The 12599-nt window shown below is 41.3% G+C and overlaps 1 protein-coding gene across 1 annotated transcript in view; it reads left to right on the top strand.

The window, feature by feature from the left end:
* Positions 1 to 12599, top strand: part of LOC140205806 (dihydropyrimidine dehydrogenase [NADP(+)]-like) — a 927724-nt gene that overhangs the window by 354515 nt on the left and 560610 nt on the right. The window contains exons 4-5 of the mRNA XM_072273510.1: positions 5501 to 5588; positions 12229 to 12390. Of these exons, the coding sequence (XP_072129611.1) occupies positions 5501 to 5588; positions 12229 to 12390 (250 nt within the window). The remainder of the gene's footprint in view (positions 1 to 5500; positions 5589 to 12228; positions 12391 to 12599) is intronic.

Genomic DNA, 12599 nt, shown 5'->3' with positions numbered 1-12599 from the left:
CACAAAATTCTAACATATTAATTACAAACACCAATTGGGCTACTGAGAAAGAAAATCCAATTAACTAGTCGTGCTTCAAAGTCTGAATATTTATTAGGCATAAATGCCACATTCATACCAGCAGACTACATTTGAACTTGTTTAATATGTCATTATTGAAATTAGTATGCATATCATCCTGAGGAATATTTGCCTAGAAATTCAGTGGAATGATCTTGGCGTTCGAGTGCATTGTACCACATTTCATGCTACTAAGGGGAGATGAATTTCTGCACAAGTGTGTGTTACTACCAGTGAATAAGTCAGTGCTATTATGGAAAATAGTGTGGGGAAAAATCTCTTTTATGGTTGAATGAACAGTGTTCTGAATTCATATGTCGATAGCTGCTGGATGTTTGAATTCTGCAGGACTTTGTTACATCTCTGCAGCACATTATAGTAATGTGCAATGAACAGAAGAAACTCACTAACCTCAAGTGTCTTCTTCCTTTGAGTTGGTTCATGGGTGGTTTAACATTTAATTCCATTTATCTGCCCATAGCCTGTATCACCTGATGCCTTGTAATGATATCTTTCTTGAAAATTTCAATTTCTGAATTCCTTAGTGAAAAAGTTCTAGAGTTCCACTATCCCATTTGGGAAAACTGTTTCCCAACTTCACTCCTAAATAACCTAGATTGAATTTTAAGTTTATATTCCCCTACTTTTAATTTTATCCACCAGAGGAAGTTGCCAAACTGTCTATCCTTTTGTTCATTTCAGTTAGATAATGCTTATCTTTCTAGATTCAAGAAACTAGAAGTCAAATATATGGAACAGTCATTATAATATAAAACTGCAGAGGCAGGCTATGCTTCAATGGGGAGGCATTGTAAGTTTAGAAGGGTGAGTTGCAATTATAAGGATACATAATTTTAATTCACTTTTTTTTTTAGCTTTTGTGGAAAATGGAGGAAGGAATAAAGAAATCTCTGAAATGGAGCATAACAAATGAAGGCGAACCTCTGCCTTAAAATGAGGTTTCATTCCCAGCAATCTGGCAACCTGTTGTTTCAGAATTTGTTTTTTACAGCAAGCAATTCTAGTTTTCTGGGAAAAACAAAGTCCTAAAGTACAATAAAACTTCAAAATTTGTTTAAAGCTTTGCTATAATAATGCATTTTCTTGGTGAGAATATATATTAAGCACTGTTTCAAAACTTACCTTGTTTGATTTAAACTTTGGTAAATTAAGTTGGTAAATTGGTTTATTGTTGTCACATGTTCTGAGATTCAGTGAAAAATTTTGGTTTGAATGACATGCATACAAGTTGTTTCATCACATCATTGCATTGAGGTAGTACAAGGAAAAGCAATAGTAGAATGCAGAATGAAGTGTTACAATTATAAAGAAAGCGCAGTACAGATAGATAATAAGATGGAAGGGCATAACAAGGTAGACTGTGAGGTCAAGAGTCTAAGGGACCATTCAATAGATTTGCAACAGCAGTGTGGAAGCTTTCCTTATGCCTGGTGAGACAAGCTTTCAGGCTTTTGTATCTTTTGCCTGACAGGAGGTGGGGTGAGGGAGAGAGCTTGTCGGGGGGTGTTGGGTCTTTGATTATGCTGGCTGCTTTACCGAAGCAATGAGAAGTGTAGACAAAGCCATATTGACAAAAGTATCTAGCAAATGTTCTTTACTCAGCATAAAAGGGTTCCTGAAGTTTACAGAAAATGCTGGAAATGCATACGTTTTGCTTTGGATGGCATGGTGTAATGACAGGATTTTCTGAATCAAATCATTCATTTATTTCTCTTTGAAATTCACCTGGATCAGCTTCCGCATATATTCATTAAACTGGCTTCTGAGCTTCTATGTGTCCACGAACATACTTTTGTAATCCTTGTACAGTTTACAACTTGCTGGCTGAATATGCAGACCAACTGTTCATGATTTGAGTTTATGAGACAAACTCATAAACTGTTATACAGAAAGGAGTGACAATGTACAAAAGCAGAGAAATTAGGTTTAAGCTCGATGAGACACTGGTTGTGCCACCATTAAAAAGATATGAATGTCCTAGAGAGGGGCTGGACAAATGAATGGAAATGATGACAGGGCTGAATGAATGAACAAAATTAGGCAAGAAGATCTGGAGATTGTTTACCTTTGGGCAAAGAAGGATGAGAGGAGATTGATCAAAGTGTACAATATCATAACAGATTTAGATGTGGTTAAAAAGTAGGAAATGCTTCCCATTCATTTCTACACAGACCTGGAATAGTAGTGGTGGAAACAGATACAACAGTGGTATTTATTGTTAGATAGACACATAAATATGCAGGAAATAGATGTTTACAGATCATGTACAGGAAGAAGAGATTTAGTTTAATTCAGAATTGCATTTGACACAGTCGTTTTTAGCCAGAGAGTGGTGAATCTGTGGAATTCATTGCCACAAGTGACTATGGAGGCCAAGTCATTAGGTATATTTAAAGCAGAGCTTAATAGATTCTTGATTAGACAGGGCATGAAGAGTTACGGAGAGAAGGCAGGAGATCGGGGCTGAGAGGAAAATTGGATCAGCCATAATGAAATGGCAGGGCAGAACAGATGGGCCAATTTGGCCTAATTCTGTTCCTATATCTATATCTTACTTTAGGCTAAAGGGCATGTTCCTGTGCTGTACTATTCTATGTTCTATGATAGGAGAAGGACCAGGCAACATTCAAAAGCAATAGTTACAGTGGACATGAAAAAAAATTGTTTGTACAGCGAGTATCTTAGTGATATGGAACTCACTGTCAGGAGGGTTGGAGGAAGAAGAGTCAATCAGGACTCTCAAATGAGAATTGAACTGCTCTGAGGGATACAAATTTGCAGGACCAGGTGGAAAGAGTGGAAGAATGCAATTGAATAGAAACTCTCATGAACTGTACTGTGATAGTTCTATGATTCAATGATTTAAACCAAGTCAAGATAACATGATTAAATTTGAAAGCATGATCAATATTTTATGTGACCAGTCTGAGTAAATTTTAAATGTATATTGGAAGTACTAGAACTTGAACCCCTGAATCACTAACTTACTAAACCAGGAAATGGTTCCCTGAAAGTTTACAGGAAGTCAGTCATACAAGTCGATTATAATGCCATATTTTGGTGGAGATTGACAAAGTTTAGGTGGTTGGTAGCTTAAGTCCATTGGTACAATGCCTAACTGTAATCAGATTTGGATGTAAAATTTGCAAGACTTCAGGAAAAATATTCTGCACCTAATTGGTGGCATAGTGTAATATCCACCAGAGCTACTGTTTCACAGCACCAGCAACCCAGGTTCAGTCCTGATCTTCAATGCTCCCCGTGTGGAGTTCGCAAGTTCGATCTATGATAGAGTTTATGGAAGCTCCAATTACATCCTGCATCCCAAAAATATGTGTTGCTTGGCACACATGTGAATTTCCCTTTTTATGGACAAATCTGGAGGAAGTTGATGAGAAGGTGAACAAATTAAAGAATCAGTATCAGGCTTCAAGTCACTAATGTGTCATGAGATTTATTGTTTAGTGGCAGTATACAGTGCAATATATAAAAATACTGAACATTACACATTATATTGTGTGTGTGTATACACACACACACACACACACACAGTGCAAAAGTTTTAGGCACTTATATATAGCTAAGGTGCCTGAGACTTTTGCACAGTACTGTATTTGTCAACATGAAGTGGAGAGCGAGTGAGCGAGTTTGTAAATCCAGCGGGAGCAAAGGATGTTGGAAATGACGAGGGTGGAGCACTGTGGGAGGAGTGTGGGACAGGTGGCAGAGAAGGGGTGCTAGGGGTGTGGAGATAGAGCGGGTGCAGACACGTCCAGCCCTGAAAGACCAGGCAAGGTTACTTGATTCCAAACACTTGGCTTATTGATCATGACAGAATGTCTTTCTTGTCCTTCTCTCCCTTCCCCCTTTTTACAACTATGATTCCACTCTCCCTGCCCCCTTCCCACTTTCAATCCATAATATAGATCCATATCAGAATCAGGTTTATCATCACTCACATATACCATGGAATTTGTTTTGCAGTACAGTGCAAAACATAAAATAACTATAGTATTGTGCAAGTTTCTTAGGCACTCTAACTATATATATATATTATGTGTGTGCGTGTGTAAGATTTTTCACAGTACTGCATATAAACAGTATATGTATAATAAGTAGTGCAACAGAGCAAAAATAGTGAGGAAGTGTTGATGGGTTGGTTTATTCACAGTTCAGAAATCTGATAGTGAAGGCAAAGAAATGTTGAGTGTGTCACTTCATGTTCCTTTAGCTCCTCCCTGATGGTAGTAATAAGAAGAGAGCATGTCCTGGTTAATGGAGATCCTTAATGATGGATGCCATCTTCTTGAGGCATTATCTTTTTAAGATGTCCTTGTCGCTGGGGGGGGGGACTAGTGCCCATGATGGAGCTGGCTGAGATTGTAATCCCCTGCAGCTTTATCCAATTCTGTGCAGTGGCTCCTCCATAGCCGATGGTGATGCAACCTGTCAGAATGCTGTCTACACCCATCTGTAGAAATTTGCTCGTGTCTTTGTTGACATACCAAATCTCCTCAAACCCCTGATGAAGTATAGCTTCTAGAAGAGCCTCCTTCACAATTGCATCGATATATTGGGTCCAGGATAGATCTTCAGAGATGTTGACACCCAGGAAATTGAAGCTGCTCACCTTTTCCATTGCTGACCTCTCAATGCGAACTGGTGTGTGTTCACCCTTCCTAATGTCCACAGTCAGTTCATTGGTTTTACTGACTTGAATGAAATGTTAATGTTGTGATACCACTCAACCATCCAGACTATTTCACTTTTGTGCACCTTGTCAATATCTGAGATTCTGCCATAAATCATTGTGTCGTTGGCAGATTGGTTTAGTTTTGTATTAATATAAATGGGTGCTTGATGGTTAGGGTCACAACTGTAGAGCCATTATTGTTTATGTTGCTATTCAGCTGCATTTCACTGGTTCCTCGGTATTTGAGTATAATTTGCAAACAGTTGGTTTGTTGTAAACTAAGCCATAATAGTTGTCAAATTATTGCTTATGACTTATCAAAATATTCTAGGCTTTTACATTTGATTTTTTAAAATGCTTTATTACACAAGTATAATGAAATCAAATTAATCTACATTCTTTGATCTGATATATTGGTCACGTTAATTATTGGAATTGTTTTTAATAATATGTTTCAGTTTAACACATACAAGATTGAAAGAATATTCTCCTGATTTGCTCCTAGGAGCTGTTTTCTTGTTGCTACATGTTGAGGATACAGATGTAGCTGGTTTTAGGCCAAGGTGAAATTTGTTGTCTGTTGGGATTTTTTTCATGCTTCACAGAAATGTGAATTCACTTGTTCGTCTTGTTCATTTGGTGGGAGGAGTCATTTTTTTTATCTCAGCTGGATTCAAACAATTTTTTGTAATTGATGTTTCTTGACCAGATTACTTTGCTTTCCAGATGCCTGAAGTGTGCTGATGCTCCTTGTCAGAAGAGCTGTCCAACTAATCTGGACATAAAGTCATTTATCACCAGCATTGCAAACAAGGTAGGAAATGACTGGTATTTAAGGATAAATGATGTGAAGTAAAGCTTACCAAAATTAAATTCCTGAAGCAAAGCCGCAAGAACCTAACCAGTTCAAGAGGTTGACTTTTGGATGCCATGGGATTAGTAATGGGGTGGCAAACCTCAGGTCAAACACATCCATTTTATTTCTGTTCTGTTGAGGATTGAAAATTTTTCTCAAGATGTGCACAGCTCCCATTGACCTGTGAGCTTTGTGGCATTAAGGAATTTGCTTCTGGATGAAAATCTAACCGGAAATGATTCCTCATTTACATCAGAAATGTTGAATGTACTATTTATTTGTCCAAAAGAGCAAGCTGATAAAACAAAACACCCAGGAATCCACTAGGGATAACAATCTAATATATATATTTTCTTTAATTCAGTTTGTTCTAATTTAAAACAGAACAAATTCTTTCAAAATAACTGGTATCTTAACCAATAGAAGCAGCAATAAAATACGAGATTAGAAGTAGTCCACTTGCATATCATAAGTATAACCGATTCTACAGATACCGGAAATCCAGAGTAACACTAATAAAATATATACACAGTATTTATAGATAGGAATAAAGAGCTGATGTTTCTGGCTGAGACCCTATATCAGAATGTGATGATCAGTCATCAGGAGTACTGATAAAGGGTCTTGTTCCAAATTATTGGCTCTTTATTCCGCTTCATAGATGATCCCTGATCTGATGAGTTCCTCCAGCATTTTGTGTGTTTTACATGATTTGCATATGTTTTTATGCACTGGTTGCACACTAACGCATGTTTCCCCAAGTTATGCTATAGGTATGACCACTTCTGAGTGAAACTGAACCCATCAGAATATGGCTCCAAGCAGTCTTAGCATGGCTGATGCATTCATGACATCAGTCATGCATCAAATGATATCAGAGGTGATGCAGTACTCATTTCCATTATTAATGGCATAAATTGGAGCACTTAGGTGCAACTTATGTTGTTTGTACACCTATAAAAAACAACAAATGCAGTGAACATCAATAACATGTCAATTGAAACATCCATGATATAGACGAGTGGTGTGTTGCAGCGGCAGGTTCTGTGTTTATTGTTGTTTGTCATTTATATCAATGATTTGGATAAAAATGTACATTGCATGGTGAGTAAATCTACAGATCACACTAACGTACGTGGTATGGTAGATGAAGAAGGTTATCAAAAATTACAGGAGCATCTTGATGAGCTGAGTTAACATAGAAACATAGAAAATAGGTGCAGGAGTAGGCCATTCGGCCCTTCGAGCCTGCATCGCCATTTATTATGATCATGGCTGATCATCCAACTCAGAGCCCTGCCCCAGCTGTCCCTCCATACCCCCTGATCCCCGTAGCCACAAGGGCTATATCTAACTCCCTCTTAAATATAGCCAATGAACTGGCCTCAACTGTTTCCTGTGGCAGAGAATTCCACAGATTCACCACTCTCTGTGTGAAGAAGTTTTTCCTAATCTCGGTCCTAAAAGGCTTCCCCTTTATCCTCAAACTGTGACCCCTCGTTCTGGACTTCCCCAACATCGGGAACAATCTTCCTGCATCTAGCCTGTCCAATCCCTTTAGGATTTTATACGCTTCAATCATTCCCCCCTCAATCTTCTAAATTCCAACGGGTATAAGCCCAGTTCATCCAGTCTTTCTTCATATGAAGGTCCTGCCATCCCAGGAATCAATCTGGTGAACCTTCTTTGTACTCCCTCTATGGCAAGGATGTCTTTCCTCAGATTAGGGGACCAAAACTGCACACAATACTCCAGGTGTGGTCTCACCAAGGCCTTGTACAACTGCAGTAGTACCTCCCTGCTCCTGTACTCGAATCCTCTCGCTATAAATGCCAGCATACCATTCGTTTTTTTCACCGCCTGCTGTACCTGCATGCCCACTTTCAATGACTGGTGTATAATGACACCCAGGTCTCGTTGCACCTCCCCTTTTCCTAATCAGCCACCATTCAGATAATAATCTATTTTCCTATTTTTGCCACCAAAGTGGATAACTTCACATTTATCCACATTAAATTGCATCTGCCATGAATTTGCCCACTCACCCAACCTATCCAAGTCACCCTGCATCCTCTTAGCATCCTCCTCACAGCTAACACTGCCACCCAGCTTCGTGTCATCCGCAAACTTGGAGATGCTGCATTTAATTCCCTCATCCAAGTCATTAATATATATTGTAAACAACTGGGGTCCCAGCACTGAGCCTTGCGGTACCCCACTAGTCACTCCCTGCCATTCTGAAAAGGTCCCGTTTATTCCCACTCTTTGCTTCCTGTCTGCTAACCAATTCTCTATCCACATCAGTACCTTACCCCCAATACCGTGTACTTTAAGTTTGCACACTAATCTCCTGTGTGGGACCTTGTCAAAAGCCTTTTGAAAATCCAAATATACCACATCCAGTGGCTCTCCCTATCCACTCTACTAGTTACATCCTCAAAAAATTCTATGAGATTTGTCAGACATGATTTTCCTTTCACAAATCCATGCTGACTTTGTCCGATGATTTAAGTAGGCCAAGAAATGGCAAGTGGAGTTTAATTCGGATAAGTATGAGGCATAACATCATTGAAAATCAAATCCAGGTAGGACTTTCTCAGTGAATGGCAGTTCCTGGGGATTGTTGTAGGACAGAGGGACCTTGGAGTAGAAGTGCCTGTTCCCTGCAAGTGGAATCACAGGTAGGAACGGTGGTGAAAAAGGCTTTGGGAATGCTGACCTTCTGAAGCTCCTTAAATTACTCCAAAAGACTGAGGTTTGGTAAAATACTGAAAGGCTTTTATTCGCTGTACAATACGACCTCCACAGTGAGTGTCTGCCCCCGGACAGAGGGGGAGGGGCAAGGCGAACACCTTTATACAGGACTCTGTGGGAGGAGCCACAGGGGCAGTCAGCAGAGGGGCGTGCCCAGACAGTTAACCCAGTTACAACATATATACATGGTTTACCACACCTTCATAAACTGGGATGTTGAGTATAAAAATTTGGAGGTAATGGTGAGGTTGTGTAGGATACTGGGGAGGTTGCATTTTTGTCGCCTTGCTATAGGAGAGCTGTTGTTAAAGTGGAGAGAGTACAAAAAGATTTACAAAGATGTTGCCAGTACTTAAGGCACTGAGTTATAGAGAGAAGTTAGACGGGCTAGTGCTTTATTCCTTAGAGAGGAGGAGACTGAGAGGTATATGAGATCATGAGAGGAATAGATGGGGTGAATGTACTCAAGTCTTTTTCTCAGCATTGGGATATCAGGAACTAGTGGTCATGGGTTTATGGTGAGAGAGGGAAGATTTACTAGGAAGTTGAGGGGCAGATTTTTTACACAAAGGGTGGTACCGTTGTGGAATCAGCAGCCCGGGGAAGTGGTTAAAGTAGGTGCAATACCAATTTTGAAAAGACAGCCGGACAGCTACAGTACATTGATTGGAAAGGTTTAGAAAGGCCAAACCCTGGGAAATGGGACTAGTGCATCTTGTTCAGCAGTATAGTGACTCAAGTGACCCGAAAGTAGCTAGAGCAGGGATCCAAGTAAGTACTGGCAGAAAGTGGAGGGCAGAGGAAGCTGTTCAGGAGGCAGAGGCGAGGCTGTGTCACAGGAGGCTGGTGGGAGTGGTCACACAGGGCCGAGCTGGGCTAGGATCCTTTCCAACTCCCCAAATGGACACCAGAGGGAAGGAAAGGCGTTGTCTAGTTCAGGAGGAGGTGAGGGCAGTAGTGGAGGAGATGAGAGCCTGCAAGGTGGTGGGAATGAAGCAACAGGGAGCTTGGACAAGATGGGAGAATGCGGTTGAGAGGAAAGTGACCTAGGCTGATCTTTGGAAAGCCGAACCACACCGCATCCAATTTCTCATCCAGGCAGTGTACGATGTGCTTCCAAGCCCATCAAACCTGCACACATGGGGCAAGGCAGAGTCATCTGTGTGCCCACTGTGCTCCAAGCGAGGAACCCTGGAGCACATCCTCAGCGGCTGCGCTAGGGCACTTGGTGAGGGACGGTACAGGTGGAGGCATGATCAGGTCCTGAAGACCATCGCTGAAGCCGTCAGCGCAGGAGTTGAGTGGGCGAAGCGGTCCCGACCCTCCAAGCAGACCATTGCCTTTGTCAAAGCTGGGGAGCAGCCAATACCTGCCAAAAGAACATCTGCAGGCATCCTGACCTCTGCAAGGGACTGGCAGCTGTTGGTGGACCTCGAAGGGCAGCTGAAGTTCCCCAGCCATATCGCAGCCACCACCCTGCGACCAGACATTGTCCTAGTGTCTGAGTCTACTAAGCAAGTGGTGCTGCTGGAGCTGACAGTCCCATGGGAAGATCGCTTGGAGGAGGCCTTTGAAAGGAAGCTCTCCAAGTATGCAGGACTGGTCAGCAACTGTCAGCAGGCTGGATGGAGAGCGAGGTGTCTCCCAGTGGAGGTTGGTTGTAGGGGATTCATAGCCCGTTCTCTAGTTAGAGCCTTCAGCATTTTGGGTATCGAGGGAGAAAGGAAGAGGAGAGCCATCCGCAGTACCACCGATGCGGCAGAGAGGGCCTCAAGATGGCTGTGGCTCAAAAGAGGGGAGCCATGGAGTCATAAGTAGCTAGCCATCTGGACACAAGCTGGGGTCTGATCAGCCCCGGCTGGGTCACCTGGAGGAGGTTGTATGATGTTGAAAGACCCGAAACACCCGATGATTCCAGGAACATCACTGAAGATGTGTCCAGAAGCATCAATAGATGTATGTACACAGCATGGTCCAGTTGGGCTGAAGGGCCTGTTTCTGCACTTATCCACATATCATTCTTCCTGCCTCAGTTTTCAGTGTTCAGGGTAATGGAGATTTCATCACTGGCTCTCGCTTCTCTGTTTGCAGCTCATGCATTCATATAACGTCTGAGCCCCATGCTGCATGACCTGCCTCCTTTATTGTGCCATTCCACACAGCATGGTGCTCAACTGGGGCAAATGATTTGAAATGAAAATACCTATGCACACGAGTTTACCGAGTTCCCCTTCCTGTGTTTTCCTCACCTCCATGGCAGCCTTTCATCCATCTTGTGGCTACCCCAGGGAGATTACTGGGTACCTCCTACTAACAATGACACAGCAGTTGTGAGTTCCTCATGCAGACATCAATATTCAAACTAAATGTATATCAAAGTACACGTATGTCACCATATACAACCCTGAGATTCACTTTTTTGCATGCATACCCAATAAAGCCAATAACCATAACAGAGTCAATGAAAGACTGTGCCGAGAGGGCAGACAACCAATGTGCAAAAGACAGCAAACTGTGCAAATACAAAATGAAAGAGAAACAAAAGAAATAATAATAATCGGAAGAAGTAAATAAGCGATAAATATTGAGAACATGAGATGAAGAGTTCTTGATAGTGAGTCCATAGGTTGTGGGAACAGTTCAGAGATGGAGCAAGTGAAGTTATCCCCTTGGAGCCTGATGGTTGAGGGGCTTGATAGAAACCCACAATTTTAGTGCCCACCACAGTGCAGCCAACATTCAACATACTTTTGAAAATGTGGGTGGCTGAACTCCAATCAATCAAGAGAAGTTTCATAAAGATGCCCATCTCGTTTCATCTCTTTTTCTTCAGCAGCTTGAATTTCTTAACTCATCGGGTTCAGTGAGTGCAGTAGCACAGCCAACTTCGTTGACCAACCTCTCTTATACTCTCTATAACAACAGGCTACTTGCCTGATATCTGTTGCTGGATAAGGCAAAGTAATTAAATACTGAGTGGACCAAACCTGTTGATTCCAAACCCCAACATAGAACCCACCCCTTGGTCACAAGCTTCGCCATTTTCTTGACTGCTGTCAGCAGCTGAACCAGACTGTTTGCTGCCTTATTATCTGAATCTGAGATTAGCTTTACACACCATAACCACTTTATCACCAAGACATATTGTATTATTACTCATCGCTGCTCCTGTCTCACTCCACCTGTTGCTAACTCATCAGGGCTTTTATAGAGTCACAGAAAAGTACAGCACAGAAACAGGCCCTTCGGCCCATCTATTCCATGCCAAACCATTTAAACTGCCTACTCCCATCAACCTGGACCGGGACCGTAGCTGTCCATAGCCCTACTCTACTATCCATCCACCTATCCAAATTTCTCCTAAACATTGAAATTGAGCTTGCATACCCCACTTCTGCTGGCATCTCATTCCACACTCTCACGACCCTTTGAGTGAAGAAGTTTCCCCTCATATTCCCTTTAAATGTTTCACCTTTCACCCTTAACCTATGACCTCAGGTTGTAGACCCTCACCACCTTAGTGGAAAAAGCCTGCTTGCATTTATCTGTATGCCTCATAATTTATTGCAGTAGAACTGGACTATTCATTCCCTTGATCTCCTAACTAGCCCATCATCTCTCTCTTTCTATAAATTTGAGTACATTCAGAATCTCTTCCTATAGCCTAACTTCTGTTCTCGAATAGCCTTCTGCACGGTCACCTGAATTGGTTTTTGTTGCCCCAAAGCATTGAAATCTCTTCACTGTTAATGAACAGCACGCTAATATGATTTTAGTTAGTGTGAAATAAGGAACTCTTATTATGTTGTGCACTGTTTCTGAGTTGTTTTTAATTGGTTGACAGAATTACTATGGTGCTGCCAAATCCATTCTGTCTGACAATCCCCTTGGTCTAACTTGTGGGATGGTATGTCCAACATCAGACCTCTGCGTGGGAGGATGCAATTTACATGCAACTGAAGAAGGAGCTATTAACATAGGTGGCTTGCAACAGTTTGCCACAGAGGTATGTAGAAACTGCTAGAGCATTACAAATATCAATATTCAATGCAGAGTTTTATAAACATGAATCATTATATATTTATATTGTTATTACTTAAGAATTTACTTTTTTAGAGAATTATTCATTATATCACTAGTTCTTTCATCTAGTAATAAAGCTCTTGCATTTATTTTGTCTTTTATGTGCACTATTTGATGTGCCAAAATATTTTA

This window comes from Mobula birostris, chromosome 12, assembly GCF_030028105.1.
Source record: "Mobula birostris isolate sMobBir1 chromosome 12, sMobBir1.hap1, whole genome shotgun sequence".
NCBI classification, from domain to species: Eukaryota; Metazoa; Chordata; class Chondrichthyes; order Myliobatiformes; family Myliobatidae; genus Mobula; species Mobula birostris.
Note: the sequence above shows the minus strand (reverse complement) of the source record. Positions and strands in the feature narration are given on the sequence as shown.